Source organism: Pollicipes pollicipes, unplaced genomic scaffold (assembly GCF_011947565.3).
Source record: "Pollicipes pollicipes isolate AB1234 unplaced genomic scaffold, Ppol_2.1 Scaffold_4002;HRSCAF=4701_pilon_pilon_pilon, whole genome shotgun sequence".
Classification (NCBI taxonomy): Eukaryota; Metazoa; Arthropoda; class Thecostraca; order Pollicipedomorpha; family Pollicipedidae; genus Pollicipes; species Pollicipes pollicipes.
The window spans coordinates 19,014,240-19,031,380 of NW_023596420.1; the positions used below are offsets into that span (position 1 = coordinate 19,014,240).

At 54.2% G+C, this 17,141-nt stretch overlaps 1 protein-coding gene across 1 annotated transcript in view; it reads left to right on the plus strand.

Annotated features, from left to right (window-relative positions):
• Positions 1–17,141, plus strand: part of LOC119094203 (adenylate cyclase type 10) — an 82,703-nt gene that overhangs the window by 63,244 nt on the left and 2,318 nt on the right. The window contains exons 23-37 of the mRNA XM_037217278.1: positions 340–496; positions 3,915–3,991; positions 5,900–6,034; positions 6,738–6,860; positions 7,213–7,266; positions 7,896–8,043; positions 8,457–8,582; positions 9,129–9,261; positions 9,671–9,783; positions 11,189–11,379; positions 13,427–13,607; positions 14,026–14,239; positions 15,623–15,797; positions 16,575–16,768; positions 16,995–17,133. Coding sequence (XP_037073173.1) covers positions 340–496; positions 3,915–3,991; positions 5,900–6,034; positions 6,738–6,860; positions 7,213–7,266; positions 7,896–8,043; positions 8,457–8,582; positions 9,129–9,261; positions 9,671–9,783; positions 11,189–11,379; positions 13,427–13,607; positions 14,026–14,239; positions 15,623–15,797; positions 16,575–16,768; positions 16,995–17,133 — 2,160 coding nt within the window. The remainder of the gene's footprint in view (positions 1–339; positions 497–3,914; positions 3,992–5,899; positions 6,035–6,737; positions 6,861–7,212; positions 7,267–7,895; positions 8,044–8,456; positions 8,583–9,128; positions 9,262–9,670; positions 9,784–11,188; positions 11,380–13,426; positions 13,608–14,025; positions 14,240–15,622; positions 15,798–16,574; positions 16,769–16,994; positions 17,134–17,141) is intronic.

Genomic DNA, 17,141 nt, shown 5'->3' on the forward strand with positions numbered 1-17,141 from the left:
TGGGGACGGGGTCGCGGTGTCCGACAGTGGGGACGGGGTCGCGGTGTCCGACAGTGGGGACGGGGTCGCGGTGTCCGACAGTGGGGACGAGGTCGCTGTGTCCGACAGTGGGGGCGGGGTCGCGGTGTCCGACAGTGGGGACGAGGTCGCGGTGTCCGACAGTGGGGACGGGGTCGCGGTGCCCGGCAGTGGGAGTGGGACCGCCGTGTCCGGCAGTGAGGGCGGGGTCGCCGCGCGTGAGACCGGAATCGCTGTGTGCGGCAGTGAGAGCGAGCTCGTTGTGTCCGGCAGTGAGGGCGGGGTCGCTGCGAGTGAGTGCGGATTCGCTGTGTCCGGCAGGCGCGCAAGGTGCGCTCGGCCACGCGGCGTCTGTTCGAGCTACGCATCGTCATGTGCGCCACGCCGGCGGCCGACCAAGGCCAGCACCACACGCACGCCGGCGCCCCAGTCACCACCAAGAGCATCGTGTGCCACTGCGACCTACCGCCCATCCTAGGTCGGTCAGGATGCTCGAATCCGCGATGGAGTTCGGTGTGTGGGGCTCGCAACAGGTTCCCAATGCTGCTAATATAAAGCGCAACGATGCATTGGTTGTGCCTTTTCAGCGTATTTGTGGCCGCGGCTCGCTAGGCCCGTCTGGATTCACCAGTGCTGGACGACCGTGTCATTCACGAACATTGCTCACCAGGAGCGTTCTTTTTAGGCTTCGGAAACCACTTGCAGGTATCTGCAGGTATATATGCAGGAAACCACTTGCAGGTATATTCACATAGATTGGGCAGCAGTATTAGCTTTACTCCTCGAAAAAACCGGAGAATGTAAATATAGTTAGGTAGATATTTCGGCGGCATGACTTTATCGAAACAACAGCTGAAGTCTTGTTTCGATAAAGGCATGTTGCCGAAATATCAACCTAACTATGTCTCCATGCTCCTGCTTTTTCCGAGGAATGAGGCTAATAGTACTGTCTAATCTACTCGCAGGTATCATTTTCCCTATTTAATCTGAGGTACTACAAGAGAGTGCCATGGCGGCATTTTTGCGCCGCTGATCTAGCAGCACATCAACGCCATGCAAATGTTCCCTGACGTAATCAAGCAATGACGCGTTGAGGAACATAGTTGCTAACTTGAAACATTGTGATGTCTGGAGCGGTGTTTTGCACTCAGAAGTATACCAATAGTTATCAGGAACCTTAGTTCACGATATCTTACGCTTGTTTCTCCAAACGTGGAGCAATCCCTTTAATGTCGCCTGTAGCTACGCCCTTCGGGACTCATTCGTGGTCTTAATCTTTGATCTCTAGGGGCCACATCGGCCCATCTGAACCTAGTGAGGGGAAGGAGTCACGGGGATCAGCAAATGCTTGTACTGTACCAACAAAGCACGGGTGTCGAATTGTATTCTTTTGTGGGGGTCCCGCCCCCCTGTTGAGTTGCCCCCCCCCCCAACGTTGGCTTGCTCCCCAGTGTTTTTGGCGGGAATAGTACAAAAAACGTGGGTAAAAGATGATCATAACACAAAGACTATCTTCTTTCATCTTTCCGCATCGTGGCGTCCCGTACCACTCTCATAACAAAAAGGCATGGTTGCTCACACCATAAGATACAAATCGTAACAGCTGAGCGGATAAACGATGCAAAAAACTGCACATACCTAGCGCCACAACACACGCAATGGTTTGTGAGGTTAAAGTGAAACGCTCCGGAACATGGGGATGGCCGAGGTCCTTCATGGCTGACCCCATCCCCCTTCCCCACAGCCAAAATGTGTGCCGCCTCCGCCAAAGCAGAGCACCTTCGGCGCCATAAGGTGGCTTCTAAAGGTGGCCTTCACGTGCCGATCAGAACAGACGGTGTCTGCTCCTTGGGTCCAACCCTGCATAGCTTCTATATTATCTAAAGCAAAGACTTTTATAGATTATGCAACGGTTAACAATATACATTGCGTCAAATGGAAAAAGTGGGCTAAGTCCGGTGGGACAAAATGGCGATATGTTGTCGGGCCTACTCTTCCCCCCCCCCCCCTCCCTCCTCAGTAACTTACAAAAACTGACACCCCTGCAACAAAGCCTTCTCCGTCTGAGCCTTATTGTTAAGTGTCCCTGATAAGGGATCGATGCCCCTCTTCTCCCCCCCCCCCCCCCCCACATCCACCGTGCAATGTGTTCTGAGGATGTCACTCCGAGCCTGTTGTGCAACCGCGCCAAGTTTTGAATAACCTCGGAGTATTTATCGCGCGTGTTTTGTCACCAAAACTGTGTATCTGGCATTGTTTTGGTTTCTGTGTAGCACTGTACTTCAGGAACATTGTATGGCGGTCCACGACCGGCGGTGGCGGCTCGCGGCAACTGACGTATCCGCCGGTAGGGCGCGGTAGGCCAAAGGCGTAACATAAACGGAGCCCTGCCAGTGGCGGATCCAAGATTTCGTCAGCGGGCAGGGGGGAGGCACGCAACATCGAAGACTCCCTTAAAGTTTGGGGCACCTCCAAAAATGGCATTCAATCAGATGGGGCCATCAGCAATAGCGTAGCGCTCTTCATTCAAATAAGAACTACCCAAAACCCAATCTGCAGGACCCCGAACGATCGAGTGTGCCCAAGCAGGTTCAAAATGAGGCCCCTACAAGAGCACAGGGCGCTCCGAGCAAATGCAAGGGCAGCGTGGTAGGCTCCTTAAATACTTGATTAACCCTGCGAATGGACTTGTGGAGCTCCGGGAATAGCGTAGGGCCTCTGATGAGCGTGATAAGCCTTAAAAGGGCCCAACCATGACCCTCTTACCAGTGAAGTATTGTTCTGTCTGCTCGTAGGCCCTCCACTTTCGATTGCGACTGTTCTTGGTTGCCTGCAGGTCCAAAGGCGTCCAATTTTGTTGCGTTTTGTGTTAAAACCTGCGTCTTTTCGACCGGTTACAGGCTCCCTCGGAGCCTATGGGCCACTTCGCGGCTCAAGGAGGGCTCGTGGCCCAGTGTCCCCCTCTGGGTCCGTCACTGAGCCCTTCATTTGAGCTTTATACTCAAAACACTTAACACTAGGCATCTTTGTACTTACAATAAACAAGAAATGTGTCTGTTAATGTTTCATGCTGCTCAGTGGCATTGTTTCGTGAACAAAGGAGCGTAAAGCTATTATTGTTCATTTTTTTCAGGAAACATTGACCTGGCCTCATAAGACTTATCTCTAAAGGCGAGACTTCGTTAACACGAAATCATTGTAATTTCCATGAGGCTCTATGTCTTTCTTACTTTGGAAACGACAGCTGGTCCTCATCGCTCCCATCTCCCATCTGAAGCCCCCACACCAGTCCGCGTTATAAAATAACAGTAAATCTGAGCAACTTTCGGGGCGCTGGTGACAATGCTGATTGCCTGTTGGCATTGGAATTGAGTGAAGTTAACCCGGATTTGATATGGTATGCCCCGCTCCGGGCCGTCGTTTCTTCCGGCGATGGCGGCATGTCCACTTGTCCCTGATATCGGTCCGTGCTCTCCTGACGTTGGTCCGTGCTCCTTTTACGTCGGCCCATGCTCTTCCGACGTCGATATGGGTTCCCCTAACAGCAATCCATGCACCACATACATCGGTCCGTGTTCCTCTGACGTCAGTTCGTGCCCCCCTGACGTCGGTTTGTGCCCCTCTGACGTCAGTCCGTGCTTCCCTGACGTCGGCCTGTGCCCCTCTGACGTTAGTCCGTGCTCCCCTGACGTCGGTCCGTGGCCTCCTGTGACGTCGACGTGCGCCCCCCGACTCAGAACTCTGTGCCCCTCTGTCAGAAGCGGTCTGTGCCCCTCTGACGTTAGTCCGTGCTTCCCTGACGTCGGTCCGTGTCCTCCTGTGACGTCGACGTGCGCCCCCCGACTCAGAACTCGTCAGTCAGTGCTCCCTTGACGTCTGCTCGTGCGATCTCCCAGAGACGCTGATGTGTCAGCGTGCTGAACCGCGGTACGTCCACTGCCAGCTCATGCGGTTCGTCTCTGCAATAATGCAGGTGAGGTCGGGTGTCGCCCAGCGCCGGCCCTCTCTGGTGGTTCGTGGTATAGTACAGACTTCAGCAAGATTCGAATCAGAGTCAGAATCGACTCATGATAAGCGTTAAACTAAGTTTGATTGGTCCTTGATTAAAACAATCCAACGACTTGTGCTCAGGGTTACGAATGAATCGATTATGTCCGTGCAATTCGTCTGTGAGCTAATGTTTTTCATGCGAGAAAGTTGCAGCCTTCACCAAATAACGCAGCATTTTGGCCCATGCGCAATACACAAAGCTTTAAAGGCAAACATGAAAGCAGCCAAGCCAATACAGAACCCATGCAGTGAAACCCCGGCTACACTCACAGACAATGTATTCAGCTTACAAGTCTCAACGCCCACCGACTCATCTACACATGCTTTCAGCAAGTGCATCTTACACACTCACACACACCACAGGCGTAAAGCTGGTAGCCCCGGCTCGCAGGCAGTAGTAAGGGGTGGCTGAGAACGCGCACGTTGACATCTGCAATATAAATTCATCGCATCATCACATAACGTGAATCTTGGTACCTGCCCTTCAGTTGAAGCTGGATTCAAATGATAGCTTTGGCATACCGCTTACCACAGCCAGTTTCTGGGTGAATTTAACTCGCAAACTGAATATGCAACCGATGCAACCTGACCACGTCCAACTGCGCCAGTTTCGCCAAGAAGTACCGACGCAATCGTTCTGATTCCGCTCACCTTCGTACATTTCAAAGGCGAGAAACTGTGCACTACATTGTAACGTGGTAGGATGCCCAATGCCATTTGCTATGACTGTAATGGTGTTGAAACAATTTCCCACCGAAATAAGATATGGTCTTTAAGAAACCTCATGCATGCATAGAAGCTGATGGCTTATATGTACAGCATATAGATCGTTATACACTGCTCACATAGCTACGAATTTCACTAATGCCTAGGGTCACTTCAAATGAGTGCGACTTTGGCGCTTACTTAGTGCTGATGTCGTGAGACCAGAGTTGTCATGATAAAAATAAAAATATTCAGGACATCTATGAAGTACAATACTTATAGACAACACCTTATTACCCACACCTCTGATCGCATACCACCTGCTTTGTCGTTCCACAAAATATGCTTGCTCACGGCAGATATCATTTGGACGATATGGTATGAATTTGACGAGTAGTATTTTGTAGCATTGGCGTCTTCCAACACTATTTCAGAATGAAGCCGCCGATATAAAACGACTGATTGGAGCATAACATACATATAGTACTGAGAAGCAAACATTATTATGTGCCGTATTCAAAATGAGCTAATTACAATCTCGCACACTGATGGTACTGTATACAATGGCGGGAAAGTACCGAGAACTTATTTGAGTCGCAGAGCCATACAATACGGCATCGATCGGGGGCGAACCAAGCACAGGTCTGCATGCCTGGCCGATTCTAAATGGGCTGCATAACGTGACGCTGCAACACCGTGACGCTCTAGTCGCCATTCGATTGATTCATTATTGAAGTCTTCGGATGCGTCTGTTGCCAAGGCCATTTTGCGACCGTAATGATGTCGGTATGTAGTTCTTGAGGTGCATGAGTGATGCCGGTCTCTCAGCTTTTCACCCTGGGGCGACCAAGGCCGGCCTCCAGTTCAGCGTTGGACGAGTCATCCCTCTGAGCTAATATCAGCCTGGAGGTGTCAGTCTGTCAGTTTAATCACTGCTCCACTGTCTGCCGGGAGCATCATCAATGGCGTGCTGGTCTCAGGTGGTCCTAGTCCACCCCTCCAGCGGGCCTGTTCAGTTTAGAACACTGCCTGACAGCCGCTCCGCCGCCTGGAGCTGCCGGCTGTTATGCCTACCATCCGGCTGCTAAAAGCCGGCGGGCTGACGGCTCCACTCCGCCGCCGGCAGGAGCTGGCGTACGAGACGCTCATGGAGAAGCAGCGCCAGCACCTGCACCGGAACGCGGCACTGCAGCTCGAGAGCCGCGCCCACCGCTGCCGCAGTTGCGGCGGCGGCGACTTCGAACACGGCCTCAGCGGATCGGTGAGTGACGAGGCCGGGCGCGACGCGGCCGGGCACGACGAGGCCGGGCGCGACGCGACAGCGGCGCGATGTGACAGGGCATGACGCGGCCGGGCACGACGAGGCCGGGCACGACGAGGCCGGGCGCGACGCGACAGAGGCGCGACGCGGCCGGGCACGACCAGGCCGGGCACGACGAGGCCGGGCGCGACGCGACAGGGGCACGATGTGACAGGGGCGCGATGCGACAGGGGCGCGATGCGACAGGGGCGCGACGCGACAGGGGTGTGACGCGACAGGGGCGCGACGACCACACTCAGTCGGGGAGCACACCACTTTTGTCTGCGGGTAGGAGGGCCCTGAGGTAGTCAAGGAGCACAGCACTGAGATAACGGCTATCGCCAGCGACGCACCGAGTCTGGCACACCTGCCGGGGAGTGGGTCGGTGGTGCCGACACCAGGCAGGGCTGCAGCCTAGGCGGAGGTGGTCGGAGAGCACACCACTTGTGCAGGCTCCAGGCTGTGCCCCGGGTGCCCTAAATTCGTGTCATGTCATTGCACTTCAGTGTCTGCAGCACGCCTGAGCTGAGTCAGCATCCTTGTGCCGCGAGCGCGAAGTGAATGCTACTTCCAGCACTTGTACACGTCTAATTTTGTTTGATTCTGGTAAACGGATTACTATGGGACACAACAACAATAAATATGGCTAAACGCATTGTTTCAGGAATCCTTCAAAGTGGCGCTGCGGCAATCGTCACAGTCGGTGATGGCACAACAGCAGCAGGCCGGACCCTCTCGCCTCCACCGGGGCACCAAAGTGATTCCCAAAAGCAGGGAGCGAGGTCAGGTAAGTCAAGAATATAGTGGCGTCTAAAGATGCTAATGTGTGCTGTTCCGGGGCTCTCGAAGGAACGTGGCCTGCCGCGCGCCGCACAGTTGGTGCGTATGTGCCTACTCATATAAAACATAAGCACATTCGCTGTGTCTTTTTATCCTGTCTTCGTCTTGTGGCCAAGTTGTATGCAAACATAAGGGACATAAATATAATCGTATATATCCATCTCACCCTCTTACAAACACATGTTTATCGGGATCCAGTAAACGCCAAAGTACGAGCCTTTAAAACATCATATACTGTCTTGCATGGCCTGTGCCATTGCTGAACGAAACTAAAATGGGCGGCCATGTCTCGGCTGCAGGAGACCAGCCTGGTGTACCGTCCAATACAGCAGACAGCAACTAACGCCCAACAGGTAACAAGGGCACAGGCGGCCATGGCGGGCAAGCCAGTGCAGCCATTCATGTAGCGTCAGCCGGCAGCAAACGAGACAACGTGGTGCGGAAGCTGATTGCCAGAAACCTTTGGATCTTATTCTCATTTATTTGTTCGGTCCCACCGGCTCTGCGTGTATGTGATGGATCAACATTGCACCATGAGAGTTTTGGCAGTTCTTTGGTAGTTATTCAAGAATGTGCTCCATGCCAAATGCGTAAACGCATTCTCGATGCAAAAATTCCATGTCTATGACTAGCAGCTGGTTTGGATGTTGTGTCATTGTAGCGTACGTTGTGTCATCGTACCGCATATTGTCTTATTGCACCGTATGTTGTCACTGTACAATATCACCAATTCATAGACCGCTGTGGTCCGAAACCCGCTACGTCGTGCGTCGCGTTCCCTTAACAAGAATACATCTTGACGCGTGCCATTGCAGACCCAGGTGGTAGACAAAGCCGTTCCACTGCGGTGGACAGGCCTACGACTATTTATATCCTATTAAAACAGACCTCATGTCTTTCTTTGTGGCTATTTTTAAGCTCACTATTGACCGGCTCGATCCACTTTACTGACGAGCGCGGTGCCGTGTTTGCGCGCGAGCAGCACGTGCGCTCGCGCTCGTCATCGATGGTGACGGACGGGGGCGATGAAGAGGAGGAGGGCGCCAGTCCGCTGGACCGGCGCGCCTGCCGCTGCACAGAGATCCTGGCCACTGTCTACCCGCAGCTGATCAGACACTGGAAAAACGCCAGTACGTGAGGCGGCAGCGCTGCAGACGGCAGATGGCACGCTCGCTCCATGTAGATATTACCGCGCAGACGGGTGTGGTTTCTTTAGCAAATTGGCTTTTTGTTACAGTCGCTGCATTGAGGTTTCGTGAGGAGCGCCGAGGTCGAATGTCAGGTTTCATTCCTTGTGATCACAGGAGTGACGCTCTGAGCACTACATCAGGTCGCCACTTGTGCTTCGATGAGGCTCTTCATCACCCTTCCGTAGCGCACTGCGAACGCAGAGCGGTGAGCCGAGCCCCATGTCATGACCTTCGTTGACCCGTGTGCCGTTCGATATGGACTTCGTGGGTTTGGCACGCCTGTGCACATCTACATGCTGTTTGTACCGCTGACATGTGCGGCATGTGCCATGCGCCACGTGTGTCCCTGCCAGACATGGTGGGCAAGACGGTGCACTTCCTAACCGCGGCCGGCGAGGCGGCTATCACCCTGCAGAACAACAGCCAGGCCCTCACCTACCTGCGCGAGGCGCAGATTCTCGTCGACGAGATGAAGACAGGCGAGCGCTCCGGCACTTTACATAGGGGCTGCTGCACAAAGGGCTACTGTACAAATCCTGCTCTTAGACGAAGCGCGACGGGCAGTTTGGCATGGTGCAAGCCATTTAGTTGAAAAAAGGTCTCGATGCTCGACAACATTTTGTGTGCTTCTCGTGTAAAATTGCTTGCATTTGTTTCTCGAAATGTTTGTTACTCGAAAGTATATGGCTATCAAGCTGCCGTTCAGGCAAAGATTCTGAGCAGTTCAGCCGACGGGTCAAGTTATTGAAATAGAGCTCACCTTGTAACCAATAAGCCACCGGAATGTACGAACAAACGTTCAACGAGAGCATTGCTCTGGTACAGCTGGGACGCATGCAGCGTGCAAATCTACAACGGTGTATCATATTACTCAGTGCTGTCCATTGCCATTGCAATGCACGTCTTCATTACTCTGCGCAGCGCTGCCCCCACTAAGACGACGGCGCCATGTCGGGCTCGACTGTCGCTCTCGCTGTTCCGCGCTGATCCACTGTTCCGCTGCTGATCGTCACTCTCATGGCCAGGTGCCCGCCCCCTGCCGGACCCGGACGACGGTGATGTGATTCCCGCGTGGTGGCAGGACGCCCGCATCGAGAACCTCATGGGCCAGGCCTACCTGCGCATGGGCATGCTTGAGGACTCGCTGTCGCACCTGAGGTGGGCGCGATCTGAGTCTGGAGGGCAAACGATAGGAGGGTAGGAACGACTGAAGCGTTGTAGTGTGATCTATGCATGGCTAAAAGGATCGAACCGGTCGGCTCGATCATTACTGCCCCTGAATCAGCCCAATCATCTGCATTTTCCGTATTATGCATCGTTAACTCAATTAGTTGTAACAGACCATGTGCTGTACCAATCCTGCATCATTCATGAGTACAAGGCCTGGCTATTCGCTCCAATCGCTGCGCTCTTTTCTATTTCCGTTCGATTTGGTTAGCTTATCTGTCGCATAGCTCGCAATAGGGAGTTGCCGTGTCGCGCTTATTGTCTCTTGTGAACCTTCGACGTTCTCACCACGAAAGCATGTTCCCGACAAGGGGCTGATATGTGTTTACCTTTTGGTCAGGGCGGCTCTGGATATGCTGGAGATATCTTTCCCCACGCACGTCAACATTTTCCACATCTGGGCGGCCGAGATCACCCAAATGGTGCACAAGCTGCTCCCACGGCACTATCTTGGTCAGTCGTAGAATATAAAGCCGACGGAAAGTCAGATCTCTGCAGTGCGATCAAGCATGACTTCTCGTCAAGGTGCGTTTCAAGGAACCATGCAGATATGAACCTCACTGTTGTACAATTTTTAACCCTGCCGTTGTCCAGTAGATGCAAAACATGCAACAAATAAAATAGCTTTTTCGTTTAAATCTAGCAATATTTATGATTGCCTTACTACAACGGATCCCATGAACGGCGTTATAACTCAGGTGTTTTGGCACATCTTCGTTCAATTTCTTAAGTTAACATTAGTTTCCAAGCCCAAATTTCACAGAGAACGTAGATATGAAAATATAGATCCAAATGTGTAATAATGCAACAATATGATGAGGTTTCTAAGACTTCGTTTACCGATGTTCCAGTCCCCAGGACTGTGCTAGAAGTTTTTGGCGGAAATCATGACCAGAGTATGAATGTCAGCACATTCATGTTTGTAACTTGGATGCGTTTGGTAATCCTTTACCATGACCCCCGTCATTCATGAATAATTTCCGAGTAGCAATTTAAAGCGAAATTGTGTGAATTTCATTCGTCATAAACACCAAATGTTACGACCGATGACTACAAGCATTGCGTCATAATTTTCTTTCACGTCTAACCGTTACTCTGGGACAAAACGAAACACAACGCGTTGATAATTCATCAAATGGCTCACAGGTGTTTAATGGTGTGATCACATCCGCCAAAAATTATCCGCAAGAATGGCAACAAATTGTCAATTTGGGTATGCTCCATATCCACCAACAGAAAAGTGGCGTCACTATACCCCAACATGATTATAATTGAGTGTGAGCTATCAAAGCCTTATAGTACGAAGGGTTATCTTCCTCTTGTAAAATCGAATGAGTTATTAATTTATGGGCAAAGTGAGGTTCAAATACGCATGATTCACTGAAATTCATCTTAAGATGTCAGAGTTGGTGCATGTTTTGCAGACGTTTACAGCTTTTGGTTGGCTCGATCTGATATTTTGAATAGGACACCACGTCTTACCGAAGTCACCTAAACATTCTTAAGACCTTGCAGCCATTCTTTGGTCACTCCTGATGGGACTGCTCAACCTCTCTAAACGTAACGTTGTTGCCCTTCCTGCCTTTCCTGAAGTTATTCTGTGGTACGCCAGGTTATTGGACCGTACGTCCAAACCTGATAACTATTTGACTGCCATCGGTGTGGCACTGGGCACGAGCGCCTTACTTTAGGCTAAAGACATGTATATTGCCGACAGCTTAACTAACGCGAGGCGACATGCAGTTGGCTAATAACCTAAAGCCGCCAGCACTCGACGGTCCAAGGCGTTCACGCCAGAGCTGGCGGACTGTGTGAGCGCCTCCGAGTGGCGCCGATGGCAGCCATGACGAACTGGCAGGCAGCGTCGACCAGGAGATGGCTCCCATCATGGTTGAGGCGGCCAACTGCCTGAACAGCTTGGTGGCCGTCTTCAACCTCAAACACAACCAGTCTGTGTGCTACTTGGCGGCGTTGATGCAGCTCAACATCGCCGAGGCAGCCAGCACCGACTTTCACGAGCTCATCACCGCCTACTCCAGTATCATCCAGGTGTTCGCGATCACAGGCTGTTGGGGTGGCCAACTGGCGTACTGGGAGAGGTTTCTGCTGAGATCATCGCCCAATGTGCTTTCGGGATTAAGCCCCCCCCCCCCCTCCAAAGTGTTAACCTTGAACCTCATGAATGTTCCCATGAGCTCCCCCTGCCCACCAATGCATATGGCCAGAACATGAATACTGGTCAGAGGAAATGCGGACATTATCTCTGAAATGTCTGTACATTAGGTACACGAAAACATCACTTCTAGTTGCACTGTCGATTGCACCACATAATATCCTGTAGCTGGCTTACCTGCTTTTAATATTTGACTCTGCAATATGTCAATTTGATATAGTGCCCAGTTTACCGACCCTAGCAGGTTTTCACGAGAAAACACCTGAACCAGGCGGTGGCTATAATTTTTTCCCGCATGAAATTTCCCCAAGACATTTTTGGTCAAATCAATCCTTGACGGTGCTTCACTGATTGCTGCGGGCCTGCCCGTGGCGTAATGGCAGGAACATGCCGGTCTCGGACGAATACTGATCACCGCGCACGAGGGGTGCTACTGTGTGTATTCAATACCACTGGCATAGAAGTGTCATCTGCCAGTACAGCACACTTATTAAATGAGGAAATCCATCTGGTTCGATGGACTTAATTATAACCCATAGGGGGTTTAAGAATTAAAGCGAGCGTCCCACCTTTGAAGTGCATTTTTAGTCAACATCGTCTAGTGAAATCTCAGGACTAATTACGTATAAAAATAGCACTGAGTAGTGCACCACCTTTGCACCTTCATGACATAATGACATCAGTTTGTATTACTTTCGAGTCTAACCCACGACGTCAACGCTCGCTAACAACACTACGCCTTTTCACTGCAGGTCGCAACAACCGTCGTCATGACAACCGCCGTGCGCACCTAAAGTGATGCGAGCAAAAGAATGTTTGTGATTGGCCGGGAGGGTACCAAGGGTCTGTTACCAAGAAACGTGCTAGTTGAAGTATGAACCAGCGCGTCATGGACCATGTGATGCTCCCATTCCCAAAGGAGTGCGCCTCGAAGGGGTCGCTTGTGGTAAACGCCACGGGGGAAATCAAAGCCATAGTGAAATGTTTCGCTAAATTTGCAGGATAAAAGCTTCATATCTGCATATAGTTTGTGTACACAGAGTTCTTCAATCTTTCGTTACATTTACTACACAGACATTTTGACATTTTGTGTGTTGCAAACACTGCGGAACGATGGACATTGGAAAAGCATTGCAAACGAAATGTATTACTTTCACATTCGTGTCCGGGAGGCAAATGAGAGCTCTCCCGCAGGAGCGACTATTTCAATGGAAATTCTAAGCTACCCAAAAGGATTTCGGGAAAACTGGTATCGCTGATATATCGTAGGCGTCTGATCCAACGATAAGTGAAAAGTACAAGACAGGTGGGATACTCCCTCTCGGAGGACCCAGAGGTGTAACCTGCACCGAACTGTCTTCAAAATAGCTATTTGAGTTGACAAACCCAAACAAATGTAGAGCATTACCTCGAGGTGACCAAAATCCGTAGAGAAATTGAGTTTTAGGAGCGTATTAGGTCAATCATATCAGCTGGGCCCTCAAATGATTTTAAAATGTGGCATCCGTACTTCTGCCAATTCACGGAGAATATTGTAGAGGCTGGGCGTGGTGCGAGACGCTCGTTTCCAGAGGTTCTGGCTAATTTAACTGAAGGGTACCAACATATATCAGTGTGCGTTAGAGCATTTCAAGGGTGGGCTGGGGGGGGGGGGGGGGCAACAGGGACACATGAGCGTAACTGCGGCACGTTAAAGTTGTTTATCAATTAAAAGTTGGGAGTTGTGCCGGCCTGGTATGGTAAAATTTTACATACGCCCATATCAGTGTGCGTCCAAAAACTCCAACCCATGTAAATAGATAGGTGATTGTCTCAAAATTGTTCTTGTCCTGCGGTAAAATCACGACCTGTGTTTATCGGTTGGACGTGTATGTTGCCATCATACACTTGTTATGACAGCGAAGTATCATCCTCGGTTTACAGGCATGCATGGCCCGTGGCCGTCTGAGACAGGCGTCCAGCTACTCCCGCCAGGCCATCTCCAAGCTAGAGGCGCTGTTCGCCATGATGCAGGAGGAGGACTTCGCCACCGCAGCCAGTCTCTACACCATCGTGCTCCGCATGAAAATTGCGAATGGAGATCTGTTCGACGCCTTGGATAACGGTGAGTCCCACCGGTCAGCATCTTGACTCAATGAACCGATACGTTTCCGAGGCTCTCCTGTTGCGGAGTAACGCCTACGACGCTTTACACAGCCTTGCATAACTCACTTTTGATAGGGTGTCATCAGACAGGCCCATTCCAGAGGCACGCCGTAGATATTAGAATATTAGTATACATTTGACTGGTTACTCTGCATTACCATCGGAATGTCGTTCACTCCATCTCGTCAATGTAGGTAGTTCACGTAACGGCCGCCAGGTTTTGGCCAGAGCGCGGCTCCATTCACGTCGCATTTCGCGGCCGGTTGCGTGGACCATTCCCTGCGTTTTCGCGTCGCTGGTCCTGACTCACTGCACGGGCAGATTCGGTGCTTCCCGTCGCCGGTCCCACTTGCGTCCGACCATGTCCGTCGCCGCAGGCTATATCGCGCTGAGCATCAACCGCCGGATCCACGACGGCGAGGCGGAGCTGGCGTCCGCCCAGCTGCTCGCCCAGTGTCTGCTGCTAAGGCTGGCCATCCAGGAAATGGTGGACCTGTCGCGCCGCGTCCTGTTCGTAGCCGAGGAGGGCAGCCACGTGCTCGGCAAGCACTGGTACTACCTCGGCTGCCTGGACATGCTGATCGAGGCGGGGTGAGCGGCAGTCGTCCGGTCCGGGCGTTGAGTTTGATTAGGTATTCGGACCAGCGACATTTGCTCTTAATTCACGCTTCATTTTACATCCTCGCGACACCTCTTTTATCCGGGGAAAGCTGCATGCACTTTTTACGATTGGGCTGCCTGGCGGGGGTCCTGGCCGACCGCAGAACACATACCAAGATGGGGGCTCTGTGCGAGATAAGTTTCCGATGAAGACTCACAGGCGCAATTAGTCTTGCCCCACCAGTATGCACCCTCTTTTATCCCAAAGCCCTGAAATCGTCACGAATAGCCAAAAAAAAAAATTAACAGACAAAACCAAAAACCCGAGGCGTCCCCCATGACTGTCAAAGGTACCGCTCTAAATCATAGATTTCATGACAGACATCGTATGCACTGTGCTTACTACATAACGAGGCACCACCTGCGTGCGTGACAAACCGTTCGGCGCGGCAGAATTAATGCTAATGGATGGTCATGCTCCAGACATCGTAGCACAGGCCCAGGAACAGAACAGCAGCATCAAACGAGGACGGACCAGTTCACCGGCCAGGGACAGCGACGGCAGGTTTCTGCGCGTCAGGTTCAGCGTCCACAGGTCCGGTGACGGCCCTGGCGCTGCTGACGGCGCCGGTGACGGCCCTGGCGCTGGTGACGGCCCTGGCGCTGGTGACGGCCCCGGCGCTGGTGGCGGCTCCGGTGACGGCCCTGGCGCTGGTAACGGCTCCGGTGACGGCCCTGGCGCTGGTGACGGCCCTGGCGCTGGTAACGGCTCCGGTGACGGCCCTGGCGCTGCTGACAGCTCCGGTGACGGCCCTGGCGCTGGTGACGGCCCCGGTGCTGGTGACGGCCCTGGCGCTGCTGACGGCCCTGGCGCTGCTGACGGCTCCGGTGACGGCCCTGGCGCTGGTGACGGCTCCGGTGACGGCCCTGGCGCTGGTAACGGCTCCGGTGACGGCCCTGGCGCTGGTGACGGCCCTGGCGCTGGTAACGGCTCCGGTGACGGCCCTGGCGCTGCTGACGGCTCCGGTGACGGCCCTGGCGCTGGTGACGGCCCCGGCGCTGGTGACGGCTCCGGTGACGGCCCTGGCGCTGGTGACGGCCCTGGCGCTGGTAACGGCTCCGGTGACGGCCCTGGCGCTGCTGACGGCTCCGGTGACGGCCCCGGCGCTGCTGACGGCTCCGGTGACGGCCCCGGCGCTGCTGACGGCTCCGGTGACGGCCCTGGCGCTGGTGACGGCCCCGGCGCTGGTGACGGCTCCGGTGACGGCCCTGGCACTGGTGACGATCCCGGCGCTGGTGAAGGCCCTGGCGCTGGTGACGGCCCTGGCGCTGCTGACGGCTCCGGTGACGATCCGACGTCTCTGTGGGCTCCAGGTTCAGTATCGAGGACATCGGGACGTGCGTGGTGTACGTGACGGAGACGTACTTGGACCCGTCCGTCAGCACCGACCGCGAGGTGCAGTTCTACGCAGCGGCCACGCTGGCCGTCTGGTACGCACGCACCGACTCCTGGGTCGAGTGCGACCGCTGGATCGCCGTAGCCGAGGAGGTGCGTCACGAACGAATGCCTCTCAGCTAGCACGCATCGCACGATGCGGGTGTGGGGCGTCAGCGTATATAAGGAAAGAGCCGGTACAGCGGTGGGATAAGGTGCTATGCGGGATTATGGATTAGGTGCTACAACGCGCCGTGCCCAAGTGTGCCCCGGCGACGCTCGGCGGCACCGTGACTGGGCCGCCGTGTGCCCAGGTGTGCCCCGGCGACCTTTCGCGGCACCGTAGCTGGGCCGCCGTGTGCCCAGGTGTGCCCCGGCAACCCTCGGCGGCACCGTGGCTGGGCCGCCGTGTGCCCAGGTGTGCCCCGGCAACCCTCGGCGGCACCGTGGCTGGGCCGCCGTGTGCCCAGGTGTGCCCCGGCAACCCTCGGTGGCACCGTGGCTGGGCCGCCGTGTGCCCAGGTGCACACCGGCGACCTTTCGCGGCACCGTAGCTGGGCCGCCGTGTGCCCAGGTGCACACCGGCGACCTTTCGCGGCACCGTGACTGGGCCGCCGTGTGCCCAGGTGCACACCGGCGACCTTTCGCGGCACCGTAGCTGGGCCGCCGTGTGCCCAGGTGCACACCGGCGACCCTTCGCAGCACCGTACCTGGGCCGCCGTGTGCCCAGGTGCGCCCCCGCGACCTCCCGCGGCACCGTAGCTGGGCCGCCGTGTGCCCAGGTGCGCCCCGGCGACCTCCCGCGGCACCGTAGCTGGGCCGCCGTGTGCCCAGGTGCGCCCCGGCGACCTTTCGCGGCACCGTGACTCAGCCTCGCCCCTGTGTTGCCAGGCCAAGCCGGTGAAGGCCCGCTGCCTGGTGAGCGTACATGGCCTCTGTAAGCTGCTGGAGACGCGCCTGATCCGGCTCTGTGAAACCATTGTGGAGCAACTGTACGAGGAGACGGAGAAGGATGAGCCAGTGGTGCGGCAGTACCTCAAGGAGCTCGAGAAGGCCGTCGAGTTCCACAAGGTGTTCAGACCCAGGTCAGTGGCTGTGGGAGGCGGCGTCTTCAACGCAGCCCGAGTGTGGAGCGCTTTAGAAACGCAGCGCAGCAGAGAATCACACACAGCAGTCGGCAGCTTCCCATCCTTTTGCGTGATTTGCAACGAACACCGAACCAGCGCGCCTAAAATCCGGCGGCAGTGTACCAGGACTGCCGCAAAATTCCACGGATGCCGTCCCCCATGTAGGGCTGTACTGGCTTTCCAGATACCTGCACATGCGCGCCTACTTCTGCATGTTCACCGGCAAGACGGACAAGGCGTTCCGGCTGCTGAAGGAGGCCGTTCTGCTGGCAGACAAGCTGTGCAACAACGTAGACCGCGAGTGGGCCAAACACTCGCTCTACGTACGTGC